The sequence below is a fragment of the Micropterus salmoides genome, unplaced genomic scaffold (assembly GCF_014851395.1).
Source record: "Micropterus salmoides isolate LMB-PRFRI ecotype aquatic unplaced genomic scaffold, ASM1485139v1 Ms_hic_scaffold_14, whole genome shotgun sequence".
Lineage (NCBI taxonomy): Eukaryota > Metazoa > Chordata > Actinopteri > Centrarchiformes > Centrarchidae > Micropterus > Micropterus salmoides.
The window spans coordinates 24,761,525-24,779,048 of NW_024040485.1; the positions used below are offsets into that span (position 1 = coordinate 24,761,525).

The 17,524-nt window shown below is 40.1% G+C and overlaps 1 protein-coding gene across 1 annotated transcript; it reads right to left on the reverse strand.

Moving 5' to 3' along the window:
- Window positions 1-5,152: 5,152 nt before the first annotated feature.
- Window positions 5,153-15,302, reverse strand: LOC119902479 (solute carrier family 22 member 13-like). The gene is made up of 10 exons (XM_038718695.1): window positions 14,776-15,302; window positions 11,057-11,160; window positions 10,462-10,616; window positions 9,909-10,077; window positions 9,704-9,824; window positions 9,033-9,127; window positions 6,554-6,768; window positions 6,350-6,458; window positions 5,779-5,985; window positions 5,153-5,663 (listed from the first exon to the last, which is right to left on the reverse strand). Exons 1-10 carry the CDS (start codon window positions 15,148-15,150, stop codon window positions 5,618-5,620), a joined length of 1,596 nt encoding a protein of 531 aa, XP_038574623.1. The 5' UTR covers window positions 15,151-15,302; the 3' UTR covers window positions 5,153-5,617.
- Window positions 15,303-17,524: the final 2,222 nt, after the last annotated feature.

Genomic DNA, 17,524 nt, shown 5'->3' on the forward strand with positions numbered 1-17,524 from the left:
TTCGAATTTGGGGTATATTTGGGAAATGTTTGCTAAGTGTTTTTGTCTTAGTGTTTTATATTTGGGGCATGAGGTTAGAAAGTGCAGCTCTGTCTCTACCTGTCCCCTGTCACACTGAGAGTCTCTCCTCTTGTGGTAGCCAGCTCTGTCTGTGGCGACCCTTTTCTATGTGTTCACTCAGTCTGTATGTTGTCAACATTTTTCTTAGTTTAGGACATTTTATTGTACTCAGGTAATTTGCCAGTGTGAATTCTCTTTTAGGGTCAGATAACATTGTAATTTACTTTGTGTTTTGGTTGTTTCTTTCCAGTATTCAATATATTTTTCTTTCTGCTTGTTGATAATTTGGTTTGGTCTGCTTGAGTTGGTGTTGCTGTCCTGAGGCTGTTGGGGAAGTTACTGCAGAGAGCCTCAGGACCAGCTGGCTGAAGGGACTCTTCTCTGGTTTCAGCTCCTGGTATGTTAGGGCTTTGTGATGGTATGTCTGGGGGTTAACGGATTTTAAGTGACTTGTAAGTTATTTGGTGTTTTTTATCTGCACCTGCAGGATGCTCTTAGAGAACTCGGTATGGAAAGATTCTATGATTGTTTTGTCCCATTTGTCAAATTCATTATTAAGTTTTGGCCCCCAGATTTCGCTACCATATAGAATTATTGGTCCTGTACAAGTTGGAATATTTTAAGCTAGATTTCAATTGGAATATATATTTTAATGTTTCTTTTTATTGCATAGAAAGCTCTCCTTGCTTTTTCCCTCAGGTCTTTCACACCCATGTTGAAGTTCCCTGTGTATGTAATGTTGAGGCCAAGGTAAGTGTAGTTTTTTGTGTGTTGTAATTTAGTGGTGTCTAAATAGAAATTGTGTGTAATGTGATTTCTGTATTGTTTCTGAAAGATCATTATCTTAGTCTTTGCTGTGTTTACTGTCAGGTCTGACAGAATCTCTGCAGGAGATTAAGGTGCTACTGCAAACCTTCTTTAGTAGGTGAAAGCAACACTAAGTCATCTGCATACAGCAGACCTCTGATCTCTGTGTCGTTCAGGAGGAGGCCGGGTGCCGTGGAACTCTCTAATTGGTTTACTAATTCATTGATATATAGATTGAAGAGAATTGGACTGAGATTGCATCCCTGCCTCACTCCCCGGCCCTGGGAGAAGAATGCTGATTGTTTGTTTCTATAGAAAAGGCCCTCGTGCCAGATGGAATCAAAGGCTTTTTGGAAGTCAACAAAACAGGCATATACCTTTCTTTTCTTAATGTTTAATTCTTGATTAATTAGAGTCTGGAGGGTAAATATATGGTCCGTTGTGCGGCAATTTGGCAAAAAACCAATTTGGCATTTTTGCAGAATATTGTGGTCATCAAGAAAGTTGACATGTCATTTATTAATGATGTTGCAGGATATTTTTCCCAGGTTACTGGACTGGACTTGTTCATTCTTGTTCTGTTACAGGGTAATCTAGAGGGTTTTGGTTGTTTTTTATCACTGCCTCTAGAGTTTTCCATTTCGTGAATATCTCGTACTGATCATCATTTTTTATAATATTACTGTATAATTCACTAAAGTGATTAATCCAAGTATTTCCATCTTGGATCACCAATTCATCCTGCTGGGTTTTGTTTAGTTTGTTCCATTTCTCCCAGAACTGGTTGGACTCTAAGGATTCCTCAATTTCACAGAGCTGCTTCTTTCTGTGTTGTTTTTTCTTAGTATTTAGGGTGTACTTGTATTGTTTCAGAGTGGCCTCATATTGACAGCGTATGTTGTGGTTATCTGGGTCCCTATGCTTTTCATTTGATAATTTCCTTAAAGTTTTCCTTAGGTTTTTGCATTCAGTGTCAAACCATTTGTTATTGTTCATTTGTTGAGGTTTTGGTTTGGAGGCTTTCAAATTAGACAATGAAGCCAAATGATGAAATATTGAATTGTCCACAGCAGAATTTACACCAGAATTATTCTAGGGAAATGTTTCAGTTAGAAATAAATGAGTTAAATCATGTATGTTTTGATTTTCAAGTGCCTTTTGGTACGCCCCCATGCTGTCTCGGGTCCATCTGTATGAGTATGTGCTGTTAAACAGTTCACAGGCAGTAGGGGCTCCAGACTTAGACTGAGCCCTTTTCAGATAGATAGTGATTTTGCTGTGGTCTGAAAGGGGTGTGAGGCTGACTGTGACAGCTCTGAGAGACATTGGATCTAGATCTGTAATAAAATAATCTACCGTACTACTGCCAAGAGCTGAGCTGTAAGTGTAGCGACCCAGAGAGTCCCCTCGTAGCCATTGACTATGTACAGACCCAGCGTATGGCAGAGCTGTAAAAGCTGCATACCGCTTGTATTAGTAAGCTTGTCAAAGCTCTTTCTAGCAGGACATTCAGGGAAGGGGCAGCAGGTGCTTCCAGGTAAGTGTTTGTCTCCCTGGGTGTTCATAGTATCAGCTCTTTCCCCTGTTCGAGTGTTCAAGTCCCCACAGAGTAATACATTTCCCATGGTTTTATAATGGTTAACTTCCTCCTCAAGAATAGATATACTTTATTTATTTATAGAGAAAATATCTGGGTTGTAGTAGGGGGATTCTGATGGAGGTATATGGATGGCACACATGTAGACATGTTGCTCAGCACAAATCATCTGTTTGTTAATTTTCAACCATACATAAGATTCTTCTTTTTTAATAACTGTGATGGACTGGCTCAGTTCTGATTTACACCATACGCCTCCTGAATCTCTGCCTTGGGTTATTGTTGGATTTTTTGTTGATGGTATAATAATCTCAGTGTAGCCGTGAGGACGACCAGTGGAAACATCTTCTCTGCACCATGTCTGTAAAACTATGATGTCAAAGTCTTTTAACTCTCTATTAAAATCTGGATTTCTACTCTTTAAACCAAAAGCTGATGATCTCAGACCTTGAATGTTCCAACATGTTATTGTAAACGATTTCATCTCCAAGTGTAATCTGTTCAAAAATTAGACAAACACCTTAAAAAACAAATAATAATAATAGTAAACTAGATATTAAAAAATAATACTAGTAACAAACAAAAAGAAAAAGAAAATGTAAAAAGTGTAAAAAGAGGAAAATAGTGTTGTAGGTAAATGAATAAAATATTAAACTTTGAGTGACATTTTAGAGTGTGTATCGTGTGAAATACTATTTAGAATTGTCCTTATATTACTATTCCTTTAAAATGATATCCAGCATGCTAAATTATGAATTATTGTGATGCCTCTAAGAGGTCTCTGCTCTTCCACCATGTTATGAGGCAAGAGCAGAGCAGGTTTAGCATGTGTAATATATCTTTGAGTTCACCAGAGGGGGGCTGTGGCTCTTCTCACCACTGCAGCATAGTTCAGTCCAATAGGCTGCTGCTCCTGCAGTCTTGGTTCTGCCGTTGGGATGGGGGGGGGGTATAGGACCTCCAGGCTGGGGGGCTCTCTGGCTGGGTATCAGGGGCCAGTGTTGTGTTGGCTGTGGGTTGTGATGTTGGTAATGCGGTGGGTTTGGTGGCCTGGCCGACCTCTCTGACGGCCGGGGGTGGATGTATGGTTGAGGTCTGGATGGTCTGGATGGTCTTGAAGGTCTAGGAGGTCCTGGAGGTCTGCGTTGTGTGGTTACCACTTGGAGTGGTTGTAGGGTTACCATACAGGCAGTCCAGGGGGAGGGTCGGGTGGTGGGCCAAGAACACGTTGGGTATGAGGGCACAATCTCTGGATATTCTGGTATTCACTCTGTGAATAGTGTGGGGGTGGAAGTCTCTCCTGTGCAGCAGCGTGGATATGACTATCTTGCTGGTAGGGAAATTGGTGGAGGCTTGCTCAATGACACCAGATGTTCTCCATTTTGTGCCTTGGGAATAAGGTCTTTTCATCCAGGAACCAGGAATGAGGAAGATAATGTCAGCCTTTCTGCCTGTGTGTGTTTGTTCAGATTTCAGCTGTCGGGTCTGGATGTGGAGCTGTGGTGGTGGTTTCAGGTCTGGAGCTCCTAGCTGGAGGCTGGCTAGAGTCCGGGCCTTGGACAGGTGCAGTGTTGTGACTGGTGTCTTGGCTTGGGATGTTTGTATGGAGGCAGCTGGTTGGTACAGGGGCGGGATTAGAGTCTGCACCAGGCTGCATCAGAGGTGGGAGTCCTCGAGGAAAGGGCTGAGTTGTCCTTCAGCAGGTGTAGTGGGAGTTTGGCTTGATGTGGACAGGACAGCGCTCCTCTACCTGGTAAATAGTATAGATTTGTGTAGTAGGTTAACAATGAATAATAATAATAAAAAGTTTAATGTTAATAATACTAATATATTTATAGGTTACACTTTATTTGGCTTATGTCTGCCAACAAATTGTTTATAGTAGGCCTATTTGGAACATTTCAACAAGCTTACCACTAGTATATATTATTATTATAATATTAATTTCAGTTACAGCAGTTTCATTATAGTAGCCTACGTTGTTCTCATTCATTCCTTGTGCAAGAAAAATGCTCTAGCGTACATGGTGGTGAGTCTCTAATTTGTTAATGTTAAGTGTTGTCTTATCAATAATCATAACCATTCATGCAGAATGAGTTCAACATTTAAAAAGTTTGCTGTAGCACTACATCAACATTTTTTAATGTCCATCCCAATCCAGGCTGTGATTGATCATGAAAAGAGATATTGACAAGCAAGTTTATGCACACGCTTCGATAAAAAAAGCACCCGATCTTCTCCCTTCTCTGTCTCAGCTGGTGGAGGGCAGACAAGAAAACCAGGAACTTGTGAGCAGTGCCAGTACGCAAGAAAAAGTCTGCCAAGAGTAAAATGTAATTGGTCAAAACAATGCAAAAAGGCACACAATAATTGCGACTCTAGAGCAAAAACCGGATACCTGGACATTTTGGGCTATTTAGAAATCTCGGCCGGACGCATATTTAGATTGAGAGTAGTTTTTATTTTCTCATCTAACTACAGGCAAGAAAGCAAACAAGTGTATTTCTCGAAATGAGAAACTATATCTTTAACTTCCAACAAATTTCCTAGAAATCTTCCAAAGTTTGCTGTAATGCTTCTGCTACATGTAGAATTTCTGGAAAAAGTACATATGTTTGTTACTGCAATTGTAAGGGAAATGGATGTACTTAGTGTTTAGTTGGTACAAATGGTACGTTTAAAAGAAAGTTTGATTAGCACATACCTTTAATTCACATATACAGAGTCATTTAAAAAAAAGTATACATGTACTTCTTTGTTATTTTTGCTATATTATTTTTAATAAATTTGCAAAGATTTCAAACTCCTTTCACGTTGTCATTATTGGGTATTGTTGTGAATTTAGAGGAAAATAATGAATTTCATCCATTTTGGAATAAGGCTGTAACATAACAAAATAAGGAAAAAGTGAAGCGCTGTGAAAACTTTCCGGATGCACAGTGCAAAATGAGCCCAATTCAGAACAAAAAAATCACCATTTATTGATAGCTTAATGACAAGTCAACTTTAAATACTTAATGATAAATTAAGTGGCATAAGAAAACAAAAGCAAAAGGTAAGAAATCATTGTGTTTACACAACTATAATTTCTACTGCTGCTTTTGATCTGTTCATATGTTGTTAAGTAATGACTTCTGTGTGGATTGAAGATGTCTACAGCTTGGTTGAATCTGAAGAACTGGCTGTGTAGGTCCTTTTTCTGAAACACAAAGGGCAGATTAGAGACATCAGGGAGCAAATTGTGAAATGTAAGAGATATCAACTTGTTTAATGACATACAGTATATAGTGATGGAACATATTTGCCATAAGTACCTGTTGTTCTCAGCGTCATTGTCAAACTCAGGAAGGTCTTTTCTCCTGGTCTCAGGAAGCAGGAAGCTGAGAGCTCCACTGAACAGTGCAAGGCTGCTGAAGACTATGATGGGTATGACCCGGTGGTACATGGACAACATGTTGAGCAGTGGAGCCAGTAATCCACCTGTTCTTGCTGCAATGGCTCCTAAAGCTGTGGCCGTTTGTCTGAAAGGGGTAAAGTGAAAAGTGACATTTCCACTTTTGGGCAAAAAACTAATTTTGCAAGAACCACTTGCTTCAAACATACAGTGGTGGAGCCTATCACTCTTTGACAAAATATACTCAATATAATTTTAAATCTATTTCTGTGACTGTCTTAACCATTCAGTAGCCTACTTATTGCCCCCTGTGTCAAGACATTCATTGGACACCCAAGTAGGTTAATAATGCTTTGGCAATATTGTTGTTACACATTCATGCCAATAAAGCTAATTTGAATTGAATTGCATTAATACAAATCATTTAATACATCTTAAATGGTGATTCTCCATGGTCTGAAAGTTTGCACATAAAACCTCTGAAAACCTACCTAACAGATGTTGGGAACAACTCCTGAACAAAAACATTACATACAGAAACAGCCCACAACAGGAAAAAACGTGATAAGACGGCCAAAGATGTTACAGCAATGGAATATTCTGAAAAAACAAAACATACAAAATCAAAACTTGACAATCAGACAAAAAATTGAAATTCAAGAGTCATTTTGCTAAAATTTGCCAAGGGTGGTTACCTTGAGGAACAGCTAGGATAAGCATGCAAGAGAGTCCTGCAGTGATAATGGTTGATCCAAGCAATTTTTTTCTTCCTATAACCTCCAAAAGCCACATACAAAGTATATGAGCTGGTATTTCAATGGCACCAAACAAAAGCTGTGTCAGAAAGATGTTCAAGCCAAGGTTTCCCACATTGAAGTAAATGCAGTAAATGGAAAGGTTCACTGAAAACCTAAGTTAAAAGACAGAAGGAAACAAATTAGTCATACAGAGGATGAGACCTCAAAAGTTCTACATTATAAAGGATTCAGCATCTCCACAACAGCTTTTGAACATTTCCACCGTTGTTCTTGATTGGGTAATGGGATTGTGCCAAATTTTGGTCAACAATTCTGCAGCATCAAAAACCTCACAAATAACATCTTTGGCTATTAGAACTCAACCAATGTGTGGTTTAATCAACACATTTTCTTTATTTGTATATACCTGAATGCTAACACATACACAGACAAACACATTCACACTTACATTCAGTCAACCTGAATGATCTGTGGGCGGAAAAAGGAATATGTAAACATGTGATTAGCATGCAAAGACTTAACTTCTGTGAGGCAAAAGTGCTAACTACTGATCCATGTTGTTGTTCTGTTGTTCAGTGGTATGTTTAAATTAAAACTCAGTAACAGTTTTTTTAGTATGAAATTGCCTATTTGTGTTTCCATATGCAGTGTTTCCATGCTGAGATGCAGTAGAGGGCTAGTATCACAAAGTGTTAATTTGGTAGTAACAAGACAATACCCAATTGATCTAACTCAGACTACTGAAGCTTCTACAGCTGTGACTCAATCCTTGAAAAATGTTGTTGTTTTATTCACTTAAAGCGATATTAATTTGTTATTTTTGGCCACTTGGGGTGGAACTCCACAACAAGCTAAAAAACCTTTTGACACACAGATTTTAAATATTATTGTGTGGCACATCTAAGGTAGTGTGACCAATATTGGTATTGTACTAACTGAGTGAGGTATACAGCTTTCTGTAGAGCAGTGAGGTGTAACGGTCGTGGTTACGCTAGTTGCTACGGGGAATGGTGAGCGAGCGGCACCTCCGCTGTTTCCTCAGTAGCAGTCTGGAACAAAACGCAGATGCACATTGCTCCTGTTTCACTTTCATACAGGTCGCTAAAGTATAAATAACCCATAACTACTGAGTTTATAACACTTATAACATTATTGTTTGTTTTATGTTTGGAATGTGTACGATGATTTTAACGTAGGTAAATACAGGAAGTAAGTTTGCCCTGTCATGTTGGTGCTACGAATACCAGACGTTTAAAGTTTACGGTGGGAACATGTTGTGGCAGATCCAGCTCATGTACACTGAAGATATTTTAGATGTTTGTTTGATAAGATATTTATAAGTAATATGCACTATGTTAAAACGTACCTCGCCAACTTCAATATTTCCGGTTGTTTCCAGTTCAATATATGATTAAAATATGTAGCATTTTCTAATCAATGCATTTCACTGGACTGAAATTATTACAGAAGTTTGTCAATTCTGACACATTAAAGGGGCAGTATAGGCCCTGTCCAAGTTATCCATCCATCGTCAACCGCTTATCCTGCGTACAGGGTCACGGGGGGCTGGAGCCAATCCCTGCTGTCATTGGGCGCAAGGCAGGGTACACCCTGTACAGGTCGCCAGTCCATCGCTGGGCCACACGTAGACAAACAACCACTTACACTCACGCCTAAGGACAGAGTCACTAATTAACCTAGTCTGCATATCTTTGGATGGTGGGAGGAAACCCGGAGAGAACCCACGCAGACACGGGGAGAACAAGCAAACTCCACACAGAAAGGCCGGGGTTTGAACCCACAACCTTCTTGCTGTGTGAGGCGACAGTGCTAACCACTGCACCACTGTGCCGCCCTGTCCAAGTTATATTAGACGTAAACGTAAGAGCAGTTACATACTGTAAGAAGAAAAGGTATTTAAATTACTAAAGATGTTTATTGGATGTGAAATGTGTTTATTGTTGTCAGGGCCCGGTTTCCTGTTATTCAGCACTCTGTAATCTGGAACAAAACGCAGACGCACCAAATCTTCTTTGCTCCTGTTTCACCTACTTTCATACAGGTTACATATCTGCTATTAAGGTACCTATCCCTTGGACCCGTAACAATTGCATACAACATGTTAGCTAACAATTTACTGTTTGCAACTTCTTTTTTTTTTACTTTCTGGCTGCCTGATGAATGTAAGTCAAATATTCACTCTTGTTCCTACTTGCTCTGCTTTGGTCTCCACAAACTCCTGAGAGAAACATCAGGCACTTCAGCTGCTAAATGCTCCATTATGTTCACCAGCTAGTTGCTAACCTTGTCTGCTATTTGCAGCTGGAAACCAGGGTGATGGTGAGTTTACAGAGACTTAAAACCAACACAATGAGCTAAAGGGTACTAAGTAGAGGTGAGGGGGACTTCAACTCACCATGCCAAAGTTATGATGAGGAAATATTTGGTCAGTACAGGTGATCTGAAAATAACTTTAATGCCTCCTTTGTTACTAACATCTTTCACAGCAATCTGTAACAGACATTAATGCAAATTAATTATATAAAAATCATACAATGTGATTTTCTGGATTTTTGTTTTAGATTCCGTCTCTCACAGTTGAAGTGTACCTATGATAAAAATTACAGACCTCTACATGCTTTGTAAGTAGGAAAACCTGCAAAATCAGCAGTGTATCAAATACTTGTTCTCCCCACTGTAAAACTTCTAACTCAGTTCTGACTGCACACCTGTGATATCAGTTCAGCTAAATGAATTTACCACTGAACACAACTTTCAAAATATTTTAAATAATTTTACCGCATTATTTGAAGCTTTGGTCATGTTTAACATGAACATCTGACATTGTAACATAATAGATATGCCTGAAAATATGAAAAAGCATAATAGGTCCCCTTTAATGCAGGCTTTCAGTAGGTTAAACCCCAGCAGAGATATCTGTGAAATCACTAGCAGTTATTTTCTCAGACTTGGTAAATTTACTAAGTCAACTAGTGATGTCATTGGTGAATAATTTTCGAGCTTTCTGTTTCAAACTTTTCAAAAAGCTTGATAATGGAAAGAAAAGACATTGAGAATGGTCAGTACTTTGTCCAGAAGAAAGGCTGGAACAGTGCGTTTGTTGATGGCTGCTGCCTTGGCAATTAGCTCTTTAGCCTCCTCAGTCCTTCCTCGGCTTAACAACCATCTGGCTGACTCTGGAATAAACCTGATTGAAAAAAAGGAAAGTGACAGTTCAAAGAGCCTCATATACAAATAAAACAATAAAAGGCAATAAAGGGCTTATACACACCATATGTAGATAACAACCACGCTAAGTGGAGCTGCCGTGATTAGTTGAGCCAGCCTCCAGTCTCTGATGAAGTAGATCAAACCAGCGAGGGTACACATTCCAACTGCACTACATAGCTGAACCACACATGCTCCCCATGATCGTTTGGACACCCCAATCCACTCAGTGGCTGCAACAAGAAAATATACAATTAATTAATAATAACAGTTTTCACTAGGATTTTATATTTTAACAAAACATGTCATAAGAATAATTTAAAAATGTAACATTAACTAAACTATACAAAACAATTGTTGGTCAGAAGTTTTCAGTCATCTTATATTTCTCTGTAACTTTTGCTTTTCTGTGTTTTACTTTAAATCATTAGTGTTAATATATCGTTTATATCAATATGCTGTTATGCCAATTTGCTATTTGTAGTCTATCTATAGTCTCATGTAAGTTGATTTGAATAGCCTGAAATTTCTGATGAAAATTTATGGCACGTGCTAAATAATTACACATGCTTCAAGAATATGTATAGCTGCTACTGAACTGAGCATGTAGTACGTACCTAGTACAATACAGTTGACGCGATATCCACCAGCTCCAACTCCCACCATGAACTGAGAAACTAAATATAAGTAGACACTGGGGCACAGCCCTGTTGTTATAATAAATATGAATATTATGACCAATGATATTTGAGATCCTCGTTTGCGACCAAACCTGCAGCAGACAGAGATGATCAACCCAAAATTAAAAGAGCTAATGGCTCTATGAGGAAAGATAGATATAGCTATAACCATATGCTCCAATTAATAAACACCTAATTTCATCAACAATAGGTATTTAATATAGACACATGGAATATGAATGAACACTAGAAATGACCAGCAGCTGTATGTGAACACAATGGCCTTAAAAACTTCAGCTACAACTAGGTCTGTATTGTGAGTTAATTAGATATAAAACATTTTATAACTAACATTACTAAAGACAATGTTTAAAATTGTAAAGACCTTTATAAGGTATACCCTTTTTTTGTGGAAACTAAATTCAGTGTTTTTGAGACCTGCAGATACACATGTTTTTAACAAATTTGCATTTCTGTAACTTGCATCTTCTAAGTAAAAATATTATATTTTTACTACATGAAATACACTTACGATTCAGCAAAGGGACCGAATATGAGAGAACCGACAAGAACTCCAGCCATGAGCACTGCTTGAACCACTTCCACCAATTTAGCCTTGTCACAAACCAGGTCATACTGTTAAGAAAGAAAGAGGCAAAAAAAAAACAAATGAGTGATGAAGGAAGGATTTAATGAAGGTAATTTTTCTAGTTACTACACTCATTAATAAGGTTTGATGTTTTGTTTTTTAATTTCTATTTTATTTTGTTAAACTCTTACTCTTGTGTTTAGTCCACCTTCTGTCTTTGGGTCTCCCCACTCTGTGTTTTAGTTTATGTTTTTCCATGTCATTCATTATTCTGTGTTTCCAGTTTTACAGTCTTATTTTCATTCCCTCTCATTCCAGTAACTTCATTTCCTGCTCTGCAGGAAGTAATTGGTTGCTTCTCTCTGATTAGTTTCACCTGTCCCTTCATCGTCTCCTCATTAGTGCTTACTCATGGTGGGAACTGTTGAGTTTCTGTTAAAAATATTATAATGTGTACAGTCTAGACCTGCTCTATATGAAAAGTGCAATGAGATAACTTTTGTTATAAATTGGCACTATATAATACAATTGAACTGATAGAATAGTGTATTGTTTGCCTCACTCTTTGCCAGTTTATTGATGTCTTTTGACTCATGTTGCAGCCTAGTGCTTGATTCCCAGAGTTTTCTTTGATTATCTGTGTTTTCTGGACCTTGCCTGCTTGTTTTGGGGATTTATTCTTTGTTTGCTTCTGGACATTGCCAGCACTTTGGTTTATGCATCTTGCCTTCTCTGTTCTGGATTATTTTGCTTGTGTTGGATCACCTGTTGTTTTTTATTATATCACTGTATCTGCTTTGCCTAAGATGTCTGCTATTTTGTCCAAACCCTTGTTATCCTGCTGCTGTGCTAGCGGCAGTATATGTGATACTCATTACTTACATCAATACTATGGTGGCTTCATATAGAACTGGTCTGTTTTCAGAGGCTCTAAAAGAATGGTTGTCCTCCTTTGAAAAATTACATTCAAATCTTAAACTTCACTTAAACATTCCATGGACTTTAAACACAGACCTTTCGTACTTGCACTCTTGGAGAAAACCATTCTCTCTGACACCAGCTGACACCAGCTCATGGCTCATTGATGCCGGCTCGGCTGACACCAGCTCTTGGTCCCCAGTCAGGGGCCCAGGACTTCCACTACACCCCTGTCCAGCCCTCTGGTTGTTCATCTGAGAGTACCAGTTCCCTGGAAACTTGCCCCTGGATGCCTCCTCTGGACCACCTCCACACACATTAGTTCGACTTGGATCTTTTTTACCAGCTCCATTCTTCAGCTCCCTGGACACTTGTGTTTTTCCGCTTGTTTAATTGGTTGCTTCTAGCTGATTAGTTTCCACTGTCCTTTGTTATCATGTCCTCATTTGTGTATTTAGTTTGCCTGTTTCCCTCACTGTTTGTTCACAGTTCGTCAATGTCTTTTGACTCACATTCCAGCCATTCTCCTGATGCTTGCTTGCAGTATTTTGTTTGATTATCTGTGCTTTTTAAAATTGATCCTTTGTTTGTTTTCATTTTATTTATTTATTTTTTTAAACCTGTCCTGCCCAGCAGCCTGGTATAGAGTATAAGATAGAAGTATATGACCTGGATACCATATTGTGCCAGACAGATTTTACTTTAACAAGAGAGTATTAAAATACTCCTTTGTCTGTTTTATTATTTATTTAATTATGTATTGATTTGTCACCGGGCCGGACAGGGGGGCAGACACGGGGATGGGGGGGCACAAACAGACAGCACAGAGAAAGGACAACACCTGCAAGAGAAGGGGGAAAGGGGGATGGAGGGTGGGGACAACAGGGAAAAGCTGTGGGAAACACCAATTGCAGAAAGCAACGAAACCTGCAAGAGAACAGAGAGGGGGGCTTGGGGAGGAGAAAAACAAAAACAAACCAACACAAACAAAAAAACAATAAAAATAATAATAATAGTAAAAGACAACCAGACGAACAGCAGCAATAAACAGCTGACATATTAATGACATATTAAGACAACTAAGAGAACAATGAAAACAAGAAACAGTCACACACACTAAATAAGCAACACAACACAGCCACGAGAGCTGGAATAATAATTAATTTAAATAAGTAACTGAAAGAAAGGCATCAGGAATAATTCTACCAGGGAAAACCTAAGTTTGTTTGTGTCTGTGTGTGTCTGTGTGCGTGTGGGTGAATGTGTCTGTATGTGTGTGTGTGTACATGTGTGTGCGCATAAGCCTGTTAAAGAATGTAGTTAGAGAGAGTGGGACGCCACGACTGTAACAGGCAGGCAAGAACCCCAGTAGCCAATAGGGGTGGAAGAAAGAAAAAGAATAAATCAAATCAAAAAAAAACACAAAGACTCCCAGATGCACCGCGATGCAAACGCAGAAGACCCCGACCCAAATGCCAGTTGACAACGTAATGCCGACGGAACGCAAAAGAGGAAGAGCAGCGCCCGGACCGACCGCGGCGCAGACACAACATAGACCAGTGGCCCCCCCCATCCAGCACCCCACCGCCGCGCAGCAAACAACCACAATGCCCAAATGCCACGCAATCATCAACACCAATGCACAAGTGACGAGCCCAACGCGCACACTGCGCGAGCACGGCGACACCCATGCCCAGCAGCCCCCCGCGAATCCCGCGTGCGAGGTCGGGCAAATGAGAGAGAGCAAACGGAACAACACGACAGCGAAAGCCAGCGGAGAGAGACACCAGCAGCAAGTCCCAGCCCGGCAGCAAACGCGCCGCAAAGGTCACCGTGCACCCGCCAATAAAAGTCCACCGTCCCCCCAACCGCCGGAAAAAACTAAGGCCGCCGGCGCCAGCCGACATCCCCCATGCCCAGCGCGCCCCCCGGCCGCCATGCAACACCAGCCAAACCAGCAACGAGGCAAAATCAACTAGCTCAGCTGCATGCCACCAACAACCCACCCATCCATCAAGGGCCGAGAACTCCAGGCACAAACCCAGAACAAACCGGAGCACAGCCCTGCCCCGCACCCACACTGCACATCCCGAAAACTAACTATATACCTCAGTATCCAGAGGGGTCCAACAACTGGCCGACAGAGAAATGGGCAAGCACGGATCCGAGGCCAACGAAGCAAAACAGGAACGCAAACAGGTCCCTCCAAGCCAACGAGGAGATGCCTCCCCCGGACTCCAACGCACAAACTAAACGCCCAGCAGCCATCCAGAGACCCTGCCCAGGGAAAAAGTATAATGCATCAAGATGCATCGATAATCGCCCCACAATCCCACCGCAGACCCCCACCCCCAGAAGCCAGGACACCCTGCGACCCCCCAAAGCGCAAAGGACCCCAGACCGCATGTCCAGGGGGAAGCTGTACCCCGCCCCAAGGAAGAACAGCAGAAAGCCGTGCCGGGAAGCTCGCTACCGCCAGGGAGCGATAACGCGGGAGAACCAGGCCAACGGTCCCCCAGCCCAGCTTTGTTTGTTTTCAGACCTTGCCTGTTCTGTGGATTATATCATCATGCCTTTGCGTTTGCTTGTGTCTGATCTCAGCCTTATCAAAAGCTTTTGCCCCTGTTTTGGTTTAATAAATTGTTTAACTGTACTTGCTTTGCCTAAGATGCCTGCTATAGGGTCCAAACCCCTGTTGTCCTGTTGTTCCACTAGCAGCAGTATGTGTCATACGCATTACTTACATCAGTGACTATGGTGGCCTTATACAGCATGTTGCTGTACACCCATCCGTTCTGGCACCCTGTGGTCTCATTGAGTCCATACTTCCTGATGGCACCAATGTCCCAGTCAACAGGGACAAACATCTGACACCTGCTGAAGGTCCCATCCTCCTCCCGGGGCAGAGTTAGGTTCAGCTGCTCATCTCTGGTGATGTTAGTGTCAGCCTGAAGGATCCAGTCTGTGTTACAGTGTCGCTCTGGATCTGACTCGATAAAAACAAAGCTTGCGAATAGAAAAGACTGACAGAAATTTGGGAAGCAAAGAGCAAAAAGAGTGAGCTGCTGGAATAATCCAAATTCTCCAATGTTCCTGAGGATCTCTGCAAATTCAACCATGTTGATGTCAGTTAACTTACTTCTCTTACTGTGTTAGTTTAAGAAAGATTGCACAACAAACTTAAACAACATCCATTAATGTTTAACCAAACAAAATTATATTTTAGCTAACCATTTACTGATTAACAGTGGGTGATTAACCCTAGTATGGTATTCAGGTTTCTAGTATTTAGAAAAATGGTACAAGAATACATTTTCTCTACCTAAAACTCAATTGCCTTATATTCTGTGATAAACATGTACAAACACTTTTAATTCAACTAAAGAAGTTGTGAAACACCAAGAACCATCTGAGATATCCGATGTCATTCCAAGATACTAAGTCAGCTCATGTGATTCTGAAATGACTCGGCACAGTCCTGCAGAACATAAAAAACCTAAACGTTAAACATACAATTTATGTTTTTTTATAAACATAAAAAAATAGCATTTTCACTTACTCATTTTTGTTGCCAGCAGTTTAGACATTAATGGCTGTGTAATATGTTATTTTGAGGGGACAGAAAATTTACACTGTTATCCAAGCTGTACACTCACTACTTTAGCTGGTGCTGGTCGGATGCCCGGAAAACTCAGAAGAACTCAGGACTCTGGTCGCGGTGCCCTGGAGAAACCCTACCACTGGTCGCGGTGTGTGTTCTGTGCATCTGAGGTCGCTGCCGCGAGCCTCTTTCTCTGCTTCAGATGTTCCTGCACCGCTCAGGATGGGTCTGATAAATGCCCGTTCAATTGCAAACAAGTCTCTTTTGCTCAGTGATTTATTTACCTTCAAGAACATGGACTTCTTGTTGCTCACGGAGACTTGGCAACGGGATATGGAATACTATCACTTGAATGAGCTCTGTCCTGTGGACTGTACTTTTATCAGCACGCCAAGACTCACAGGCCATGGTGGAGGTCTTGCTGTGGTTTTTAAAAAACATTTTATCTGCCAGTCGATGCGCACTGGCATGTACTCTTCTTTTGAACTACAGATGACTAAGGTTGGTCGTTCAAATACATTTTATTGTATTTTAGTCTACCGGCCACCTGGGCCAGACGCCTCTTTTCTTACTGATTTTTCTGACTTCTTATCATCCATTATTAAGCTGGACAGAGTGATCGCTGTTTGCGATTTTAATATCCATGTGGATGATGATACTTGCAAAAATGCTTCTGAATTTGTAAATATTACTGAATCTTTTAACTTCACTCAGTGAAGTGGATTATTGCAATGTACTGTACATTTGTCTAAACAAATCCTCCACTGCAAATTGTGCAGAATGCAGCTGCAAGGCTTTTGTCTAAAACCAACAGGAGATCGCACATTACTCTGTGCTTAAGGCTTTTCATTGGCTTCCAATTGGTTTTAGAGTACATTTTAAAATTTTAACCATTACTTACAGAGCCTTGCATGGTCAAGCTCCCTCTTACATTGAGGATCTGTTGCATGCACACATTTCTGGTCGCTCTCTGAGGTCTTCTGGCCAAGACCTTCTAACTGTTCCCAGAACACGTTATAAAACAAGAGGTGATTGTGCTTTCTGTGTAGTGGCTCCAAGGCTCTAGAACGCTCTCCCTTTAGCCTTGAGATCCTTGGATTCTGTGGAAATTTTTAGAAAACACCTTAAGACACATCTTTTTCGACAAGCTTTTAACTAGCCATATAGTTTTGTATTTTAAGTGTTGTTGTTGTTATTTGTTTTATTTCATTCTATTTTTTACTGTGAAGCACTTTGTGACCCCTCTTGTCTGTGAAGGGTGCTATATAAATAAAGTTTACTTACTTAGTTACTTTTTTTACCAGGCGAGGATGAAAATATCATATACACTCCATGTAGTCTTCAATGGTAAAATAAATTTGTTAATGTACAATGGATTTATATTCCTTAGCTTCTGACCTTTCAGAGGAGACCAGAATTATGCATCTAGGCCAAACAATTGAGGAGCTATTCCTGATTCATTTTGGGTATGTTATTTTAGGCATTTTTCCTGGAAAAGGGTGTCTGTTTTCAACAGGATAAAGCACGTTTGTATGTATGTTTGTTACTACATTTATAAGGGAAATGGATATACTTAGTGTTCAGTTGGTACAGTTGGTAACTTAATAATTTTTAATAAATTTTGGGCTGTCAAATATATAAATAAACTAATCAATCTGTAATTTTGAGGAAAAATCAAGTATTAATAAAAGCCATTGGGGTAGTCTTATGATAGGATGTTCATATATTGTTGAAATTACTTTTAAAATTGATGTAATTCAGTATCCGCGACCCTGTATGCAGAATAAGCGGTTGACGATGGATGGATGGATGGATGGTAATTCAGTATTAGCAATCTTTGAAAGAAAGTTTGATTGTTTAGCATATACATTTTATTCACAAATAAAGAGTCC